We start from the raw sequence: 16,820 nt of genomic DNA, 5'->3' as shown, positions 1-16,820 counted from the left end.
TTTGTTACCTTTTTCTTCTGTTTGGAGCTTGGAAAAATATGTAGGACTTTTTTTAGAGCTTCGTGCTGATAACGTGTTGTGAAAAAGTAAAAATTTACGGTAAAAAGTAAAAATCTCAAACTCTCAAAATTATCAAACTACACACTTTATAATATTTTTCTCTCAACTCAATTGTTGTTTCATTCACAAATGAGTGCTCTATTTATAGAGTTTCATATACAAATATTCCAAAATAAATTACCTCATTACATACATCATCACACACTAATTTTCAATATTCAACACCTAATTTTACCTAATTTTCAACATTCAATATTCAACATACATATTTTAATATTATATTTTCAACAGTTTGAACGTACATTTAAATTTTATAATAGAACTCAAGATTAATACCAGATGATGTCCAAAACCATCAACATCGACAGAAGCCAACAACTTTGTACCAAAATTTAAATAATTATCCAAACTAGGAGTTTCTCAAAACAGGTGAACTGAAAAGAAGTAGCCCACAAGAATTTAATGTCCATCAACTTATGCATGATGGCAGATTATTTATAGTTGGTTGGAATCCCAAATTCCAACCGGCCAAGTTTTTTGTTGTTCAAAATATGGCTTCCATTCTCCTCCTCTTGTCTGAGCTTCTCCGTCGTGAAAACCTAGACATCCTTATTATGTCATCATCATTCGATCACTCCACCGCCACGAAAAGCTCTGTCGACGGCACTGGAAGTTTGCCTCAAAGTTGCAAAAACAATGCCCTGCAGGATAATCAAATTCAAGAAGATCTGCCGAAGGTCTCTATAGAATACTTTGTTTGGCCTTGAGTTGTCCTGATTATCGTAGCATCCATCCACAGATTTTACATTGACAAAAATATCAATTTTATCCTGTATGCACCAATGTTTGATATTTTAGTCATATATATTTCGTTAGATCAATTATAATTATGTCAATATGTTTTTAATCAATTTTAATCTTTCTTATCAAAATCATGTAATCAAATGATCGATATTATTGTTAATTTTTTGTAACTTTTTAATTTAAAAAAATGAGATATGTATGTTTATTTATATTTTAAAAAATTTACGATTATATATGGGTTTTTATTATATATAAAAGAAAAGTATCCCAAAAAGATGGTGCTTTGTCCCACGCATTGTCATGAAGAAATCAGGCATGGACCATATATAGGTGGTTAAAATTTCCAATTTTAGTCGAAAATAAAGAAGGGGGGGGGGGTGGCGTTTGGGTTAAAAAGGCCAACGCCACTCAAAAGCTTGTTATTTACTTCTAAACAAAACAAGGTCGCACCAACTGGGTATAGAGGTCAAACCATGACAATACAAAAGAAAAAAGTACAAAAATACCCAAGAATTTCTGGCAGAATGGTGGTCCTTTTCTGGGATGTACACCAGGGTCATGCTCCTGATTTATTTGGAATTGATCTTTATACTTCCTTTTTCACCTGTGTTTACACTGGCTTCTTTTTAGTTTTTCTGCCTGGAAGTCAAGGTAGTCTTTTATTTGACATCCGGCAGTATGCTGATCTATTTCAGACTCTGCCATCCTATGTTGCAGCTATCCGCTGGAGATGGTTCCTCAGAACCCTCAGTGCTATATTTTTGGAGTATGTTCTGTAAGAAATTATGACACATTCAAAAGAAAAAAAAAACGTGTGTCAACAATGACGACGGCTATCACACACATTTTTTGACAAATTTTGCATACGCACTCTAAAGTTGAGATGCGTAAACAATTTTTCTTTTGAATCTCGTGCTCCCGCATTAACTCATTGATGGTATGAGACGCCTATATATACAAGCGTTTGAGGTCCCTAAACATACAATCTCATACAGAATAATACATCATCTATTGAGAGATTGGATTGTTTAGAAGGCTTCAATCGGAGAAAAATCAGAATACTTAAAGATGGTTCAATGGCCGGAGTTAACACTCGATTTGTTTCTGCATATTGATTATCACGTTTATATACGTGCAGAAACATGATTTTTAGAAAATATTCTAACATGTTCTACATATATGTCATCACTGATGTAAGATCATAGAAACAAAAATGATGATGGTACTTGTCTTGCAGAATGGTGGATTTTGCATAAATTTTCCGGGATCCAGCGCTGCACATCCAACACATCATGGAGAATCAAATTTCATACAACCTAAAGCTGAACTTTCTGATTCCGGTCTGTTGATCACTGATCTTTGTTCCTCCTGTATATAAGTCCCGACGCCGTCTGAAATCTATTTGGTGTATTCTTAAAAAATTAACTTTCGGGGAACTGTCTACATGCTGCCTTTCAACATGCATGTTGCAAATGAAGGAAATTTCTTATAGCCTTATGGATGTAATATAATGCTCTCTCTTTTCTCATTCAGCAAAGATAAGCGGGGATCTTGTAACTGAGAAAATTTTATTGGGCACTGTAAAGTTTTCAGTCATCATATGGTAGATCCTAGGCTCCTCGAATTTGACATGATTCTTTTTCCTGTTCTTTTTTTTTGGGTAATATTCTTCTTACAGTAAATATGTTATAGAAGATGTGGTCGATTGTTCAGAAAATTGAGATCACTTTCAATATTTTTGGACACGTGATGTCACATGATGGTTCTCTACTCTTGGGATTATGCTGATGATATCAGATTGTGGAATGCCACCCAATCTTCTCGCCCTGGCACTTTTATGCTCATTTCTGAACTTTTAGAGTAGATTGTGAGAAATTAGCAAATTTTCCTGTTTGCTGTTATTTTGCACTGTTGTAGTTTCTTATGTTACAATACAACTATGTCAATCAACACTTTTGTGTAGATAAGTTATTTGGTCTTTGTTTCCTATTATCTCTGTGGTTCTTGCTGCCATGATAGAGTAATTCCTCTAGTTTCTATACATACCAACGTGTCTTGATACGGAAGTAGGGATTTGTTTCTTTTCTTTGATCTTTTATTCATAGATTTATGAATGAGGTTTTAATTGAAACAAATAATAGGAAAATTAGTTTTGATTCCTGATATCTTCTGGTGAAACTACTTGGAGCTAATAGACAGGAGATTCCAACCTTGTAAGAGAACATTCTTGCTTTCACTACAGGAAACATCTGTAATTTGATAGGCACAGAGATGATAGACACCATCCTCAACCAATCAAATTCCCAGGGACATGCCAATAACGTATGCTCAATCTTCTTGGACAAAAAGGCAAAAGGAAAAAAGAAGTGGGAAGTGACTTGCTTCTCTTGGTAAAGCCAGTGCATGCATTTGGCCAAAATTCATGGTGGAATACACGTTAGCACATGCATTCACTTGCCTAGGTTGTTGTTTCTAATCAGATACTTGGTGCATCCATGCAGTATACTGTTTGTTTTTCTGCCGACTCTTTGTTGTTTTGTATGTTGAATCCTGTTTACTTTTACAAATGATTATTCTTTTATGAGGCACATATAATCAGAGAAAGTGAATGGAATAGTTTGCATACTTATACTATCACCCAAAATAATCTGGATGAAAACTAAATGTTCCCCTCTCTCTGAAGTCAATTGCAGGAAGAGACTGTGAATTGGAGGAACCATCTTAAGTATATTTCTAATTAGTCAAATTAACCTTACATTTATATAAAGCAACAAATTGTGGATTTGACTTCATCCGAACAACCCAAGAAATTAAAAAGAGATTTTTCGTGTATAATCCTGCATAATCTCGAATGTCGCGAAGCACTCTCTCATACGTTTCCGCTTCTACCCCACAAGCAAAGAGTAAGATACGACCAAGTGAACAGCTCCAAGCAAATCAAATAAATTTGAAATCTCTCGATCCAATCGCACTTCTTCGAATGGCTCACATCTTGTATGTTTTGTGTAAACAGATTCTGGGATTGATTCAACTTTTCATAGATCAAAACATCATTTGTGTAAGAAATAATTAATATTTGACAAATAGGATTATAAAACAAGATTCATATTCATTATTACATAAAAGACAGTCTCACCGATTAATTTTATAATGAAATAGATATCCGACCTTACCAAACTTGTAGCGAATATAAAAACAGTCTCACAAAGGATAATCTCTCAATATTATAATTACAAAACAACCAAGTGAGGAAGGATTCCAAACACACACACAGTATGTACGCACACACACACACACAGAGCTCAACCTCCATCTTGCTCTGCTTAAATGATTCAACGATATTTGCTCCTTGAGTCACCACTGTAAAGCCTGTAATAAAAACCAGTGGTAATTCGATCAGATCAAAAATAAAAATATGTTACATAATTTGAATGATCTTTTAAAAATGGAGAAGGAAGTGGTCCAGTGGAAGTTCATTAATTCGGTTGGTTACCAGTCATAGACAGTAGGGGAGTTGGGCTGCGGCCTGTCAAAGTAATCAGCCCCGACTGTCTTGGTGGCAAGATTGCTGCCGGGGTGGAACACACTCCGCCACACGTTATCCCTTTTCGCCGCCGTGGGTGACGGTGCTGTCGGCGTTCCTGGTGTCACCGGCGTCACAGGATCACTGGCTGGCATCGACATAGATCTCGCGTACTTGCTGCTGCCCTCTCCTCCACCATCTAAAAAAATCGACACCAGCTAGCGCGTCACATCCAAACTGTGCATGGATGAAAGAAAGCAAATTAAGGGGGGGCTACGGGCCGGGCATACCTTTGGTGTTCAAGGGCTTGGCGGTGAACACTTTCTTGAGATGTTTGAGGCCACGTTCGGGCTGAGGCCCGGCCACGACGTCGTCCCAGAGGTGATCAAGCAACACCATTTTCCCTGCTTTCTCTGAATGTAAAGTTGGCTGTTTGCTATATTAATATTAAACAGAAGGATTTGTTGGTGAAATATCTTCAACAGTATTTGATATATCCAAGTCGTGTATTTCTATTTCCAGTACTTAACCTAGAGGATGCGAGTGTGGACACAGCAAAATAGTAAGTGGAAATAGATGGATAAGGATGAAGACTAGGGGTGTCGCGGTAAGACGTGTCAGTTTCTTATTGGATTTTACCTTTATTATTTTCAATAATTATTATCCACGATATTTTTTTAAAAAAACTTCTTCGTAGTTAGTGGTTTAGAGTATGGTAAAACTTGACGAATTTCTAGATGCTTCTGAATTATTTTAACATTAATTAATTAAGCTAGGTTATCTAGAGATTCATCTAAGACACTCGATGCTTTGACTTCAAATGAATGGAGCTCACTTGGAACTAACAAAGATAGATATGTTAGCGATGAGGTAAACACGAGATGACGTAAAGATGTTGAATCTCATCTCGAATCTCGTTTTTTACAGTTTTAATAGGTATTGATATTAATGTTATCCTACGTTAACAAAAAAAATGGGTTAAAGAACTTTATAAGGAGATTTTTGCCAAACAAATTAAATTTGGTTGGTGGAAAGCTGAAGGGAACATGATATTTAATAACGAGTAAGTCTACGGTTTCACGAATCTTGATCTGCGAGACGGGTCAACCCTACCAATATTCACAATAAAAAGTAATACTCTTATCATAACAAGTAATATTTTTTCATGGATAACCTAAATAAGATATTTGTCTCACAAAATACGACTCGTGAGACCGTCACACACAAGTTTTTGCCTTTAATAATTATCAAAAGATAGACTCGATCGTACAAAGTTTTCTCACTAGAAGTATAAGTCGTTTTTCTTGCTCATTGAATTGGAGTCGCATATCTGTCGGAACAAGGTTTGCTTACTATCCCAACACCAGACATAAAGAAATTGATGATACTCATCTCACAAGAAACAAGAAGATGATGAAGTTCGTTGAAGATGATACATTCTAAATGCCTTTTTAGACATATTATATGATCTCTTCCGTTCGGTCACATCTCCACAAGATATCTGCAATGACTCGGAGAGCGAATACAGATATGAAATATTTATCGGGTTCAACTTGATAATATCCAATTTTGGGTACAAATTTTCTATCTGATAATCGGGATTGGGTACCCAATTAAAAAATATAACTTAGACAAGTGGACTCATGGATGTTCAAATTTCAGATAAAATCGAAAAAACTGAATACTGAATCGAACCGAAAACAAAATTTTATAATTCAGATATAAATGTTAAAATTGAAATTTATTTGGTTCGATTTCGGGTTATAAATGTCAAAACCGAACCAACCGAAAAAACCAAAATTTCATTAAATTAATAATTTTATTTTTATTATATATTTTTTGATATGATATTAGTGAATGATGAATTATTTTGAATAATATTTAGATGATTGTTGTTTAAATAATTCATTTAAACTTCAAATGTAAATGTTTTACTAAGAAATAATGTAAGAAAGATAACATATTATACTTTATAATATATTTATCTTATTAATTTAAATAATTGTATCATCCGAAATAACCGAACTATTTCGACAAGAAACTGAACCGAACCGAACCGAAGAAAAATGATTCGGATATCGGATTATATATTTGTGAAACCGAAAACCGAAATAAAAAACCAAAAACCGAACCGAACGATGAACACCCCTAAAAATAGACTCGAACTATTTACTGTTAACTTGGATAATGAAGAATACTCAGTCAAACATTTAGGATGTGAGTCGTTCAAACAGATATGTGATCACAAAAACATGTTTAACACAACACCAATATTAGCTTCTAGTGTGCAAGTCGTCAATGTCCTTATCAGACCGTTTCATCGACTAAGAACAACTTATAGACTGAAGTGAAAAAGAAATGTATCCGACTATTGTCCACATTGCACGATCATACTTCACATCAAAACTAAGCATGCGGGCAGGCTTGTACCCAGGCGGCCGCCAGTTGGTTCCGGAAGCGACATACCATCTTCCTCTATATTCCTCATTCTCATGCTGCTACTTTTAACTTCAAACGAAACGAGAGCTTATCGAATTCTGATCTGGAGACAAAAATCCTACCTGCCCGTGTTTTTGAACTTCGATCTCGAGACGTGAATCCTAAACAGTTGGACAATGCCTTCCTTAACCCGAAAAAACGAAGACTCGCAAGAAGATTATCATTATTATTATAACTAGAAAATAAGCGAAGAAAAATAAATTATAATTCAATTCAAATTTTTATAACTTCAAAAGAAAATAAACTCAAGAATTATAATATGTTTAATCCAATATGCTATATTTTAATTTTCTTACTTCTAAGCATTACCGACTCAGGTAAAATTTAATCCGACTTGATAATATTCGCCAAACAAAGCTCTAGAATTATAATATATTTTATCGAATACTCCGTACTAAAAATTTTAAGTTTTCCCACTTCTAATAGACCTACACATATAAAATTACACGTAATTTAACAAACATAACCTGCCATGTATAAAAACAATCTTAGAAATTCATTCATGAATTTCTTCCAACCCAATCACTGTCCCAAAAAATAAAAACATAAATTACTTTTGTCCCTTTTCGGACTTGCACGATGCGAGCATCCAATCTCTAGCATATAAAAGCTCAAGAAAATCTAGCCACGTTATCAATAACAGAATACTATAAAGCAATAAATGTACCCGGACATGACTGCAGACAGTGCCTGAAATGAATCCCTTTCCTTCTCATGACTTGCACTTGTTCAAGACAAGAATTCGCCATCTCGAGCAGATGATTTGCATACAACAACTGAAAAGAATATGCCAAAAAGCATAAACAAGAACCGGAATTTGGCTTTGGCTCCATGGTTGGAACATAAATTGTTTCCTAATGGTCAGCTCCTACTAAATGTAATTCAATACCGTTCAGATCAACCTCAAGTTCCAAACAAGATAGATGTGGAAGAGAATTGTCACCAATGCCAGACAACTGGAGATGATCAGATACGGATCAGTCAAATCTCATGAGTTGTAGTAGAGAACTATTTAGTGAATTTAAAGGGTCAATCGAAAACACACCTTAATGCAAAATTTGGGCCAAAAGATATTCAAGTCAATTGTTCCACCATTGTCCAACAGCAACTAGGAAAGAAATACATTACAATGAGGAAAGAATAGTACAGCAATCCATTTTAGAATGGTGGCATAGACTCACCTTTTGATCTTTGTCTCCGGTCTCCTATTTAATGAGTGTTGTCATTCAATAACAAACAGGGCCAGCACAGTTGCAAGCTTAGGCATTTCATAATATTATGTTGTGCTCCTAATTAAAAGTTGAGTTGATTCCTTAGTGTTGGAATGATGACTTAATTTTGTAGGGCTAATTGCATCAACACCCCCGAAAAAAAATAAAAAGCCAAAAAACACCCTATATAAAATTAATAGCATTTTAGACCCCGTGTTTTTTAAAATCAGACATAAGCCCTCCTCTGTAGGGTAGTTGTGCTTGAGTTTTTTTCATAGGGATGGAAGTTTGATTTTAAAGAAATAAAGGATGTGTTAGCCTATTAATATTTTTAGTGGGTTTTATGTCTTTTAAACTTTTTATAAGGGAGATCGGTGCAATTAGCCTAATTTTGCACAATAGCACCTCTGTAGTGGCACATTTTTCCAAAACATATTATCAGACACTAGCTCTTTCCGGGTGTGCATTGTGACAAGCAGGACAGTCACAGCAGTGAATCTCAAGTTATTCTAGAGAAAGTGATCATACCAAGTAAGTATCTCTCTCAATTAAAGGTCTCAACAACAAATTCTTTACTCATTCAAAGGGACTGTGTTGTGTGGTCATAACAGAACCCTTTCTTCCTCCATTAATATCTTTCATAAATTCGAGTTCAGCAGAATATTAGATTCACATGTACACGTATGTTGGTCCAAAAATGAGGTAACATTGTCCATAATATGCATGGTATTATCACTTGGCATCACATAACATCAGATAATATAACATTCACAATATACAGATGTGGAGTTAAGCTATAAAACGAGCATCACATCAATCAGAATCAACTGCATAGATCAAGATACTATATAATTTCAACTTCAGATAACTTGACAATGACATACATCTTCTAAGTCGGATAAAGCGCAAACAAGCATCCATCAGTAGTCAATAATATAGAAGCAGTAAAACTGGACGGTGCAATTTTTCTGTTAAGAGACAGCAATAACTATTGCAGCTTAGAGCTATGCAATTTTTTCCCGAGCTATAATATAATAATCCAGTCTAATTATCCAAAAATTACTCTGTAAAGTAGAGTTAGAAATAAGACATCTATAGAACAGATTCAAGTTCTATCCACGATACAAGATTTTTCACAAACTTCCCCGTCAGCGGTCTATGTGATAAGGACAATATTGAGGATGTGAAAAGGTTCAAAAACCTTCATTTGAAGGAGTATGTGATTTTGTAGAAAGACCCACAACTCTGCGGCATCAAAACTTCCCATATTTTTCAATATATCCCTGCAGTAATAATGACCAAATGTTAAACACCAAAGACAGATTAAACTACTGTCGATGTCAATGTTTAAAAAATAAATGATACCAAGAACGTGACACTAACCTCGACAAGATTGGAAAGTTTGACCTGAGATATAGAAAGATATGACTTAATTGATTCAGCTGTGTTAGGAATTTGTTCGGGTTGTAATGTGCTCAGAACCTTATCAACTGCCCTCTTGACTATAATTTTATGAGCATCCTTGCTCATAAGCCCCTCTCTCCAAGATGGTTTCACCAGTTCTTTCACATATTCCACAAGCGCGGCATGGAAATACTTCAGAGCTTTTGATTCATTCTGCACATTATCATCTCTTTTTATAACACCATTCTCAGTTTTTTTGCCACATCCATCCATTTGCAGTTCCTTCTGGTGCGTTGTTTCATCCAGCTTCAGTCCATTATCACAACCGGAGCTCAATCTACTAGCTTTTCTGGTATCTTCGACATGATTATCATCCAAAAGCTCCTCTTTTTGCAATTTATTTGATTGAAAATGTGCATCATTAACATATACTCCTGGGTCAGAATAAGAAAATTCAAATGGCCCATCTTTGGCACCGGTTTGCTCAACACTATCAAGAATGTGATCATAAGGACTTTCTTTCAGTAATAAATTCTGGGTAACAACATGTGATGGGCGAAATGGAACAGACGGCTCCCAACCATCAGGGAAAATTTTGGTTTTATTTTTAGTTGGCTGTTTATTCGTGAGGTTATTGTTTCCTGACAGACAACCTGAATTAGAACCAGATAATGGTGAGGGGCTTTTCCTGAACGAAGAGGATATGGAAGCACGATATTCTTGATTGCTCTTTAAAGTATTCCAAGTCCCAACGGCATGGGCATTAGTTGTCCAAAAGGATGAACCAAAAGGCACCGGAGGTCTGGAATAAAATGGTAAGTTTAACCTATGAGCAACAGGCACGAGTTCATTTTTCTTGCTAACAGTTTCCTCGGTCCCAAAAGAAAAAAATCTTGACTTGTCATAAGTGTCGCATGATACACCAGAGAAATTTCCATGGAGTGCCCTATTCATATCAATTGAATGGCATTTGATCGAAGGGGAATTATAGCAGTTGAAATCATCCGAGCCTGAGTTTTGTCCAATATGTATTTTACCAGCCTGATCAAGACCACCAGCTAACAGATCATGTTTATGGACAACCGATTTCTCAATCTGACAGTTTATGGGGGGGTTATCTCTAGTTTGTGGTGGCAGGATATGCGCACCGGAACAAGCTGTCACAGCCAAAAAACAATGGTCTGGTGAAAATCAAATGCAAGATTATTTCCATGGCAATATTGAATGTCAAAACACCGATATATATTTATATATATACACGTATGTATATATCCAAAAGTTCACTTTTCTGACCTGCAGCATCTACTCCTTCCTTTATGTGAAGGAACCTACAGGATTTTCCTCTAATGCACCACCCTTTGGCATGAAATTCACACAAAATTCTTGGTTTTTTATTCGCAACATCAAATTCAGCACCATAAGATGAATCTCTTGGCGTTATCGGTGGACCACTCAACCTGAGAACCAACGTGAGAACATAAGGCTCACAAAACTAAAATAACCTACTTCTGTGTGTATAATAATATACACACACAAACATCAATATCATCCAACATAAAATTTGTGACAATCAGGTAAAAATATAATTTTAACCTCGATGTCGTTTCTTTCATGACCTTCACACCTTCTACAGCAGTCTGAAGAGGCTTTACTACAGCAGAACCAACACCGCCATCCTTCTGGCTACAAGCATCTGTGATCGTTAATGTAGCATTGCCCTGACTCCAAAATGTTTTGTTGTTTATGTCATTCGCTTCCAAATTTCCATCTAAACAAGCCTTGGCATCAGTGTCTCTAAAGGTTATTTTTTCTGCAAAAGCTCATATTATTAGTTGAGACTGGTGATTCATAAGGTTGACCTCAACGATGACTAATTAATTAGTATGGCGGAATATTAAAATGAATCCTTGTAATGTCCTTGAGTCAATCTTCATATTCCAGAATACAACAAATCAGATTTCTCACCGATGATACACAACTCTTCCTTTTGCGCCCCTTCTTGTTTCTGGGGAGATGAGAAACCACCACAAAATTCCTGGTTTGTGGCGATATTAAGTTGTGGATTTACCACGGACATTCTCATAGTCAAAGGATCAGAGTTTAAGTGTTCTTCATCTTGCTCAAGCTCCATATCTTGATCAGTATCTACAAGGAAGGAAACCAAATACATGGATTTAGCCTTAAGATTGAAATGAATAGATTTGGAAGTTGTCAAACGATGTAGAAAGTTCCGCGTTATTAATGGAGTTCATGAATGAAAACATAAATGTTTTCTAATGATGTAAAGAATACATGACGAGGAAGATATGCTTTCCAACCCTGTCTAAGATAACCAATATCATCTTAGTTTGGCGAAAATACCTTCTATGTGAAGAAAAGTGTCCAAATCTGAACTTTATTGGCTTCATCAAGGAATTTTTCCTCTTGGACAAGTTATAAATGAAAAGTGAACATCGTTAAAGATGTTCTAGTAACAATTGTTGAGCATGTGACTCATTTCATAAATTACTACATCAAGTAGTTCATAAATAAATTAAAAAGATAGTACGTACTGGCATAATAAAAGAATTTAACCCAAACCAAAAATAGATTTTTTGGATAGTTTAGCCACTTTATTCAAGCAAATACTTTAAGTGATGCTATCAGAACAATGAAGGCAGAAAAGAGAACAAAATTTTTAGAATAAAGGCTACCCTCTATTCATTATACAAATTTTTTAAATGGATATATTCACATCTGAGAATGCATAACCAGATTCAAAATAAATAAATTACCATAACACACTTGTATTTGCTAAATATTTAATTTACCCATCAATGACTCGTTTGCTGTAATTAAAAATTTTCAATTGTATATAGAGAGCAATAACTAACAAAAGAAGTCAATGATGTTAAATCTTCATTTGATTTATACTAATCTTGATGGCTCTGAGGTATACAAGAGAGCAGTAATATAGCAAGTTTAACATAATCTATATTCCATTCCCCATAAATAGAGACATGATTTTGATTTAAGGAAGAGGACATTTCCACATCTGCTGGTTCCATGCCTTCCATATACTTATGAGTCCTTCATGGCCTTTGCTTGACCTGAAGTTCTTTCACAGATTGAATCTCGATATAAATTTTCCTGCTTGTGAACAACATAAAGCAGCACAAGCACATTTCTACATTCAATTATGCAGATGCTCTGAGATATTCCATGTCACATGCATGGTCAAACCCAACTTTGTATATACAAAATAATGGTCATAAAAACAAATAAAATCCTCACAAGTTGTTGCAAGAACTATTTGAGAGTTCATTTAATACAGATGTTTGATTAATTGTTTCATGTCCATACAACAAGTAGAGGTTAGCAATAGTAGGAGGAACTAGGACGTTGATTTTGTAGCACTAGCTCATTTTCTTGTCAATGGAAAGAAAAGTTCGTTGACCAAACAAAAAGTGCATCAATCAGTTAAACAAATTTTCTGCGCTGGTAATATTAGGCATGGTTGCTAAAAGCCACGAGGGGCTTTAAAGCGCATAAGTTGTCCTGAAGACTGGAAAAGTCCCAAAGCAAGACGCGTCACATCAAAGAGCGACAGGACAAAATATTTTAAAACCTAATTGTTTCATGAAAAAAAAAACTTACATGGAGGACCGTCATTTTGAAAGCTTGCTAAACCAGGATTTGACCTTTTAAGGCTCACCAGTAAAGGGGCTTCACGACCAAGTTCGTTAAAGTGTTGTGCCTTTACATGAGTAGGGCAGTGCCTCACCACAGCTCATGCCATGGCACGCTTTTAGATAAATTACTGAGTGGGCCTAGGCATGTTTACAATAATTAATTGGATAAAGAGAATATTATGAAGATTGTAGCCACTTTTCGTTTCCACGGTTTACGTTTTGACCTCATTTAATATTCTTCCAGATATGATCATGAAAGGGAATAACATAAACAATGTCGAGGAAGAACAAAATATTGGTTACAGAATTTGTGATTAGTGTACACGTGTCGCGTCAAGCCACGTAAATATTACAAAATCCCTAGCCAAAATATCCATTATCTTATGCAACCAGTGAGAAAGATGTCATAATTAACAACATAAGTGGCTTATGAGATTCGTTTCCAAAATGTATCAATTATTATTGATTCAAACTAGCTAAACTTGATTGTAAATTCTTCCGTTTGGCATAAGATGACTATAAAGTGGCTTGATTTTTTGCATGGAAACATTTTAAAGAAAAAATTTCCAAATAGTCAAGGTCGCGGGAAGCGTGTGGAGCAAGTAATCGACTTTATCTATTCAAAACCATCTGCATCGTTTTATAGGGGAAAAACTCATTCTACAAGCATTGTCACTAATACGTACAACTATACAAGGATGAAAAGATTGAAAATCTATAGAAAAATATCATAATATACAGGGTAAGGCAATCCCCTCGTAAGGAATTCCAAGTGGATATGGAAAACTTTGAAATGTTAATACTCATAAGGAAATAAATTTTTGAATCACTTCAAGAACTCTGAAAACCCATGGAGAAACACACTCACATTATATAATTCCTCAATATTTCATTGCACGAATAGAATTACAGACACTCAATTTGAAAGTACGCTGCATTTACAGTACAAGATCAATGAATTTACAGGGAAAAAATCAGCATTAGCAACACATTCGGTAATTCAACAAAGAATAACTTTGAGATATGTGTGATCATTTACAACAGATGAGATGAGGCATGCGTATAAAGAAGGTGAAAAAAAAACATGCATCTAAAAAAAACGTATCCTCGCAACATATCCGATGAAAAATCAGTGATGCCCAGGAATTTAGTAAGAAAGAAAAAACCAATCAAGATTAAGATTTCCAAAACCATCAATCACAGTCAAAATATGAATGTGAAACAAACCGTTTAGGTTATTTTCTTCCCTCACGGGAGTTAAGTCTTCGCCAATTTCAGACCCATCCCCGTCTTCTTCCTTTCCTTCTACGACTTCTTCCTCCGCCCCTTCTTCAACTTCGACCTCCTCTTCTACTTCGATTTCTTCTTGTATCTCCTCGTATTCGATCTCATCTTGGACTTCGTCACCTCCTGCAGGCGAGGGATGATTCGGAGACGGCGACACAACCGCGGAAGACGAAGGCATTGCGTGAGTGCTTGCGGGGAAGCAAAAGGTGCGTCTGCGAACCACAGCGCTTGGAGGTGACTTGTAAGACTACCGCTGCAACCTTTGTTGGATGAGAAATTTATTTCATGAACTTTTACTTCACATTAATCCGAAATATTATTTAAAAAATTATAATTTTAATAATAATAATAATAAAACAATAAGCTAAATTCAAGTACAAATGTGCAACAAAATTTATAAATTAAATCTAATATTTTAGAGTCGAGTTCGTCTCATGTGACCATCTCACAGATCTTAATCTGTGAGATGGGTCACAATAAAAAGTAATATTCTTAGTATAAAAAATAATATTTTTCTATTGATAACCCAAATAAGATATATGTCTCACAAATACGATCCATGAGACCGTCTCACGCAAGTTTTTGCTTTTGGAATCATCAATGAAATATATTGGGTAGGAATAAATTAAAATATATTATATTGAGTAAATGGTGAATCATTGTATATAAATTTAAAAATATTTATTGACCATCTTTCATTTAAATTAAAATATTAATGCTAAAAATTTTAAATGGGAGTTATTTATTTCCTTAATAATTGGACACAATAATATTTTAAAAAAAATACAATAATTTTTTAGAGAGATATGCAACTAAAGAGTCTACAGTCCACGTCATTTCACCAGCTTTCGGTGCACGTGCATCGAGCGTGCGTGGCAATTTTTTTTTCTTTATTATAATATTCTTTTTTTTTAATGATAGTTTTTAGCAATATATAATAATTTAATTATTAAAATATATTTGTAAGATTTTTATATAAACACCTTATAAACATTTAATGCAATACATTTTTCGATATCAATTGATACTATATTCACAATATGTTCGACACCGGTAACCATGAAGCATCCAACATATTATACCTTCATATTCATGTGTGTGATAAAGTTGATGGTTCTTCAATTATTTGTATTACAATATTTTTAATCCTTAACTTACCCCAAAATTTTCACACACACACACACACACACACACACACACATATATATATATATATATATATATATATATATATATATATATATATATATATATATATATATATATATATATATATATATATATATACATGTAAAGACCCTAACTACGGATTACGACAATCTTGGGCCTCGCCTGAAAGATTTAGGAATAATTATTTTATTAAACCCACTAACCGTATTGGTATTAACTTAAAGAGTGAGTCTCATGTGAGACCGTCTCACGGATACTAATCTGTGAGACGGGTCGACCCTACCCATATTCACAATAAAAAGTAATATATACTTTAGGCGCAAAAAATAATATTTTTTCATGGATGACCCAAATAAGAGATCCGTCTCACAAATTCGACCCGTGAAACCGTCTCACACAAATTTTTGCCTAACCTAAAATATTTATTAAAAAATAATTGATTTTCTTATATATAAATAATCAGTAATACACATGTAGTACTAATTGTAACGAGAGAGTCTCGAGATTATCATACAGTTTAAAGATTTAATTTGTGTCGGTGTCAATTACAGCTTATGTTAAAATGACAGGTGTTTGGTCATTCAAATGGAATCGAGATCAAGATTTCATGTTATATTTCTACGAAGTGCAAAACTAGTGTAATTATCGTATTGTGTGATATTGATGTTTGAATCTATGTATATTTTAAAATATTTAAGTTGCATATTTATCGACTATAACGGTAAACGCCGAGTAATACTGCTGATACCTAATTTGTTTGTATTCAATGGCTCGCTCGCTCACTCGTATTCTCGAGCGAATTAGACAAAATCAAATGACTCGATATTTGTAAATACTATGTAATTAGGTGCATAATTCATGCATGTTCAGTTGTCCAAATATGATTTTTCCAGTGCATGCAATAAATGGATCCTGTAATATTGTCACTTAAACCGCTAAAATCAACATAAATCGGAATTTATTAACGAATTCTTTTGAATTGAAAAAAAAAAGGATTGAGACAATGAATGCTATTACACAGATTTCAAACCTCGCTTTTTTGTTGTTACTTTACTTTTATATTTGAAGATTATTTGTTAAAATTTTGGTCGAAAACAAATCTTTCATATTTTTAAAATCTTAGAGATATTCCTTTAGTTTTTAATTAAAGAGGAGAATATAATCTTTTCTTTCTGTGCTATATTTTATTTT

The 16,820-nt window shown here is 34.5% G+C and overlaps 3 protein-coding genes and 1 long non-coding RNA gene across 10 annotated transcripts; 2 read left to right on the top strand and 2 right to left on the bottom strand.

The window, feature by feature from the left end:
- The first annotated feature begins 579 nt into the window (after window positions 1-579).
- On the top strand, window positions 580-2,879 carry LOC140805079 (uncharacterized). 2 transcript variants are annotated; one of them, XM_073161264.1, is made up of 3 exons: window positions 580-797; window positions 1,582-1,630; window positions 2,102-2,879. In XM_073161264.1, the coding sequence occupies exons 1-3, from the start codon at window positions 612-614 to the stop codon at window positions 2,182-2,184; spliced, it is 318 nt and encodes a 105-aa protein (XP_073017365.1). In that variant the 5' UTR covers window positions 580-611; the 3' UTR covers window positions 2,185-2,879. The 2 variants fall into 2 exon arrangements, 1 of the variants encoding a protein (XP_073017365.1); XR_012112262.1 differs by lacking the exon at window positions 1,582-1,630.
- A 1,147-nt stretch (window positions 2,880-4,026) lies between these two features.
- On the bottom strand, window positions 4,027-4,837 carry LOC140804612 (dormancy-associated protein 1-like). The gene is made up of 3 exons (XM_073160677.1): window positions 4,678-4,837; window positions 4,358-4,586; window positions 4,027-4,233 (listed from the first exon to the last, which is right to left on the bottom strand). The coding sequence occupies exons 1-3, from the start codon at window positions 4,784-4,786 to the stop codon at window positions 4,197-4,199; spliced, it is 375 nt and encodes a 124-aa protein (XP_073016778.1). The 5' UTR covers window positions 4,787-4,837; the 3' UTR covers window positions 4,027-4,196.
- Window positions 4,838-7,148: 2,311 nt separating this feature from the next.
- On the bottom strand, window positions 7,149-14,735 carry LOC140804263 (protein FRIGIDA-ESSENTIAL 1-like). 6 transcript variants are annotated; one of them, XR_012112147.1, is made up of 8 exons: window positions 14,400-14,735; window positions 11,467-11,646; window positions 11,095-11,311; window positions 10,795-10,958; window positions 9,481-10,658; window positions 9,299-9,380; window positions 8,068-8,175; window positions 7,149-7,994 (listed from the first exon to the last, which is right to left on the bottom strand). XR_012112147.1 is itself a non-coding variant. In XM_073160153.1 (6 exons), the coding sequence occupies exons 1-6, from the start codon at window positions 14,635-14,637 to the stop codon at window positions 9,351-9,353; spliced, it is 2,007 nt and encodes a 668-aa protein (XP_073016254.1). In that variant the 5' UTR covers window positions 14,638-14,735; the 3' UTR covers window positions 8,911-9,350. The 6 variants fall into 6 exon arrangements, 1 of the variants encoding a protein (XP_073016254.1); XR_012112149.1 differs by lacking the exon at window positions 8,068-8,175 and having other exon boundaries at window positions 7,151-7,842; window positions 7,932-7,994; XR_012112150.1 differs by lacking the exon at window positions 8,068-8,175 and having other exon boundaries at window positions 7,152-7,662; window positions 7,932-7,994.
- Window positions 8,171-8,899, top strand: LOC140804264 (uncharacterized). Its single transcript, XR_012112151.1, has 2 exons — window positions 8,171-8,442; window positions 8,611-8,899. It is a non-coding gene; the product is annotated as an uncharacterized lncRNA (long non-coding RNA).
- Window positions 14,736-16,820: the final 2,085 nt, after the last annotated feature.

The sequence above is a fragment of the Primulina eburnea genome, chromosome 11, assembly GCF_022965805.1.
Source record: "Primulina eburnea isolate SZY01 chromosome 11, ASM2296580v1, whole genome shotgun sequence".
NCBI classification, from domain to species: Eukaryota; Viridiplantae; Streptophyta; class Magnoliopsida; order Lamiales; family Gesneriaceae; genus Primulina; species Primulina eburnea.
This window is presented reverse-complemented; position numbering and strand designations above follow the sequence as displayed.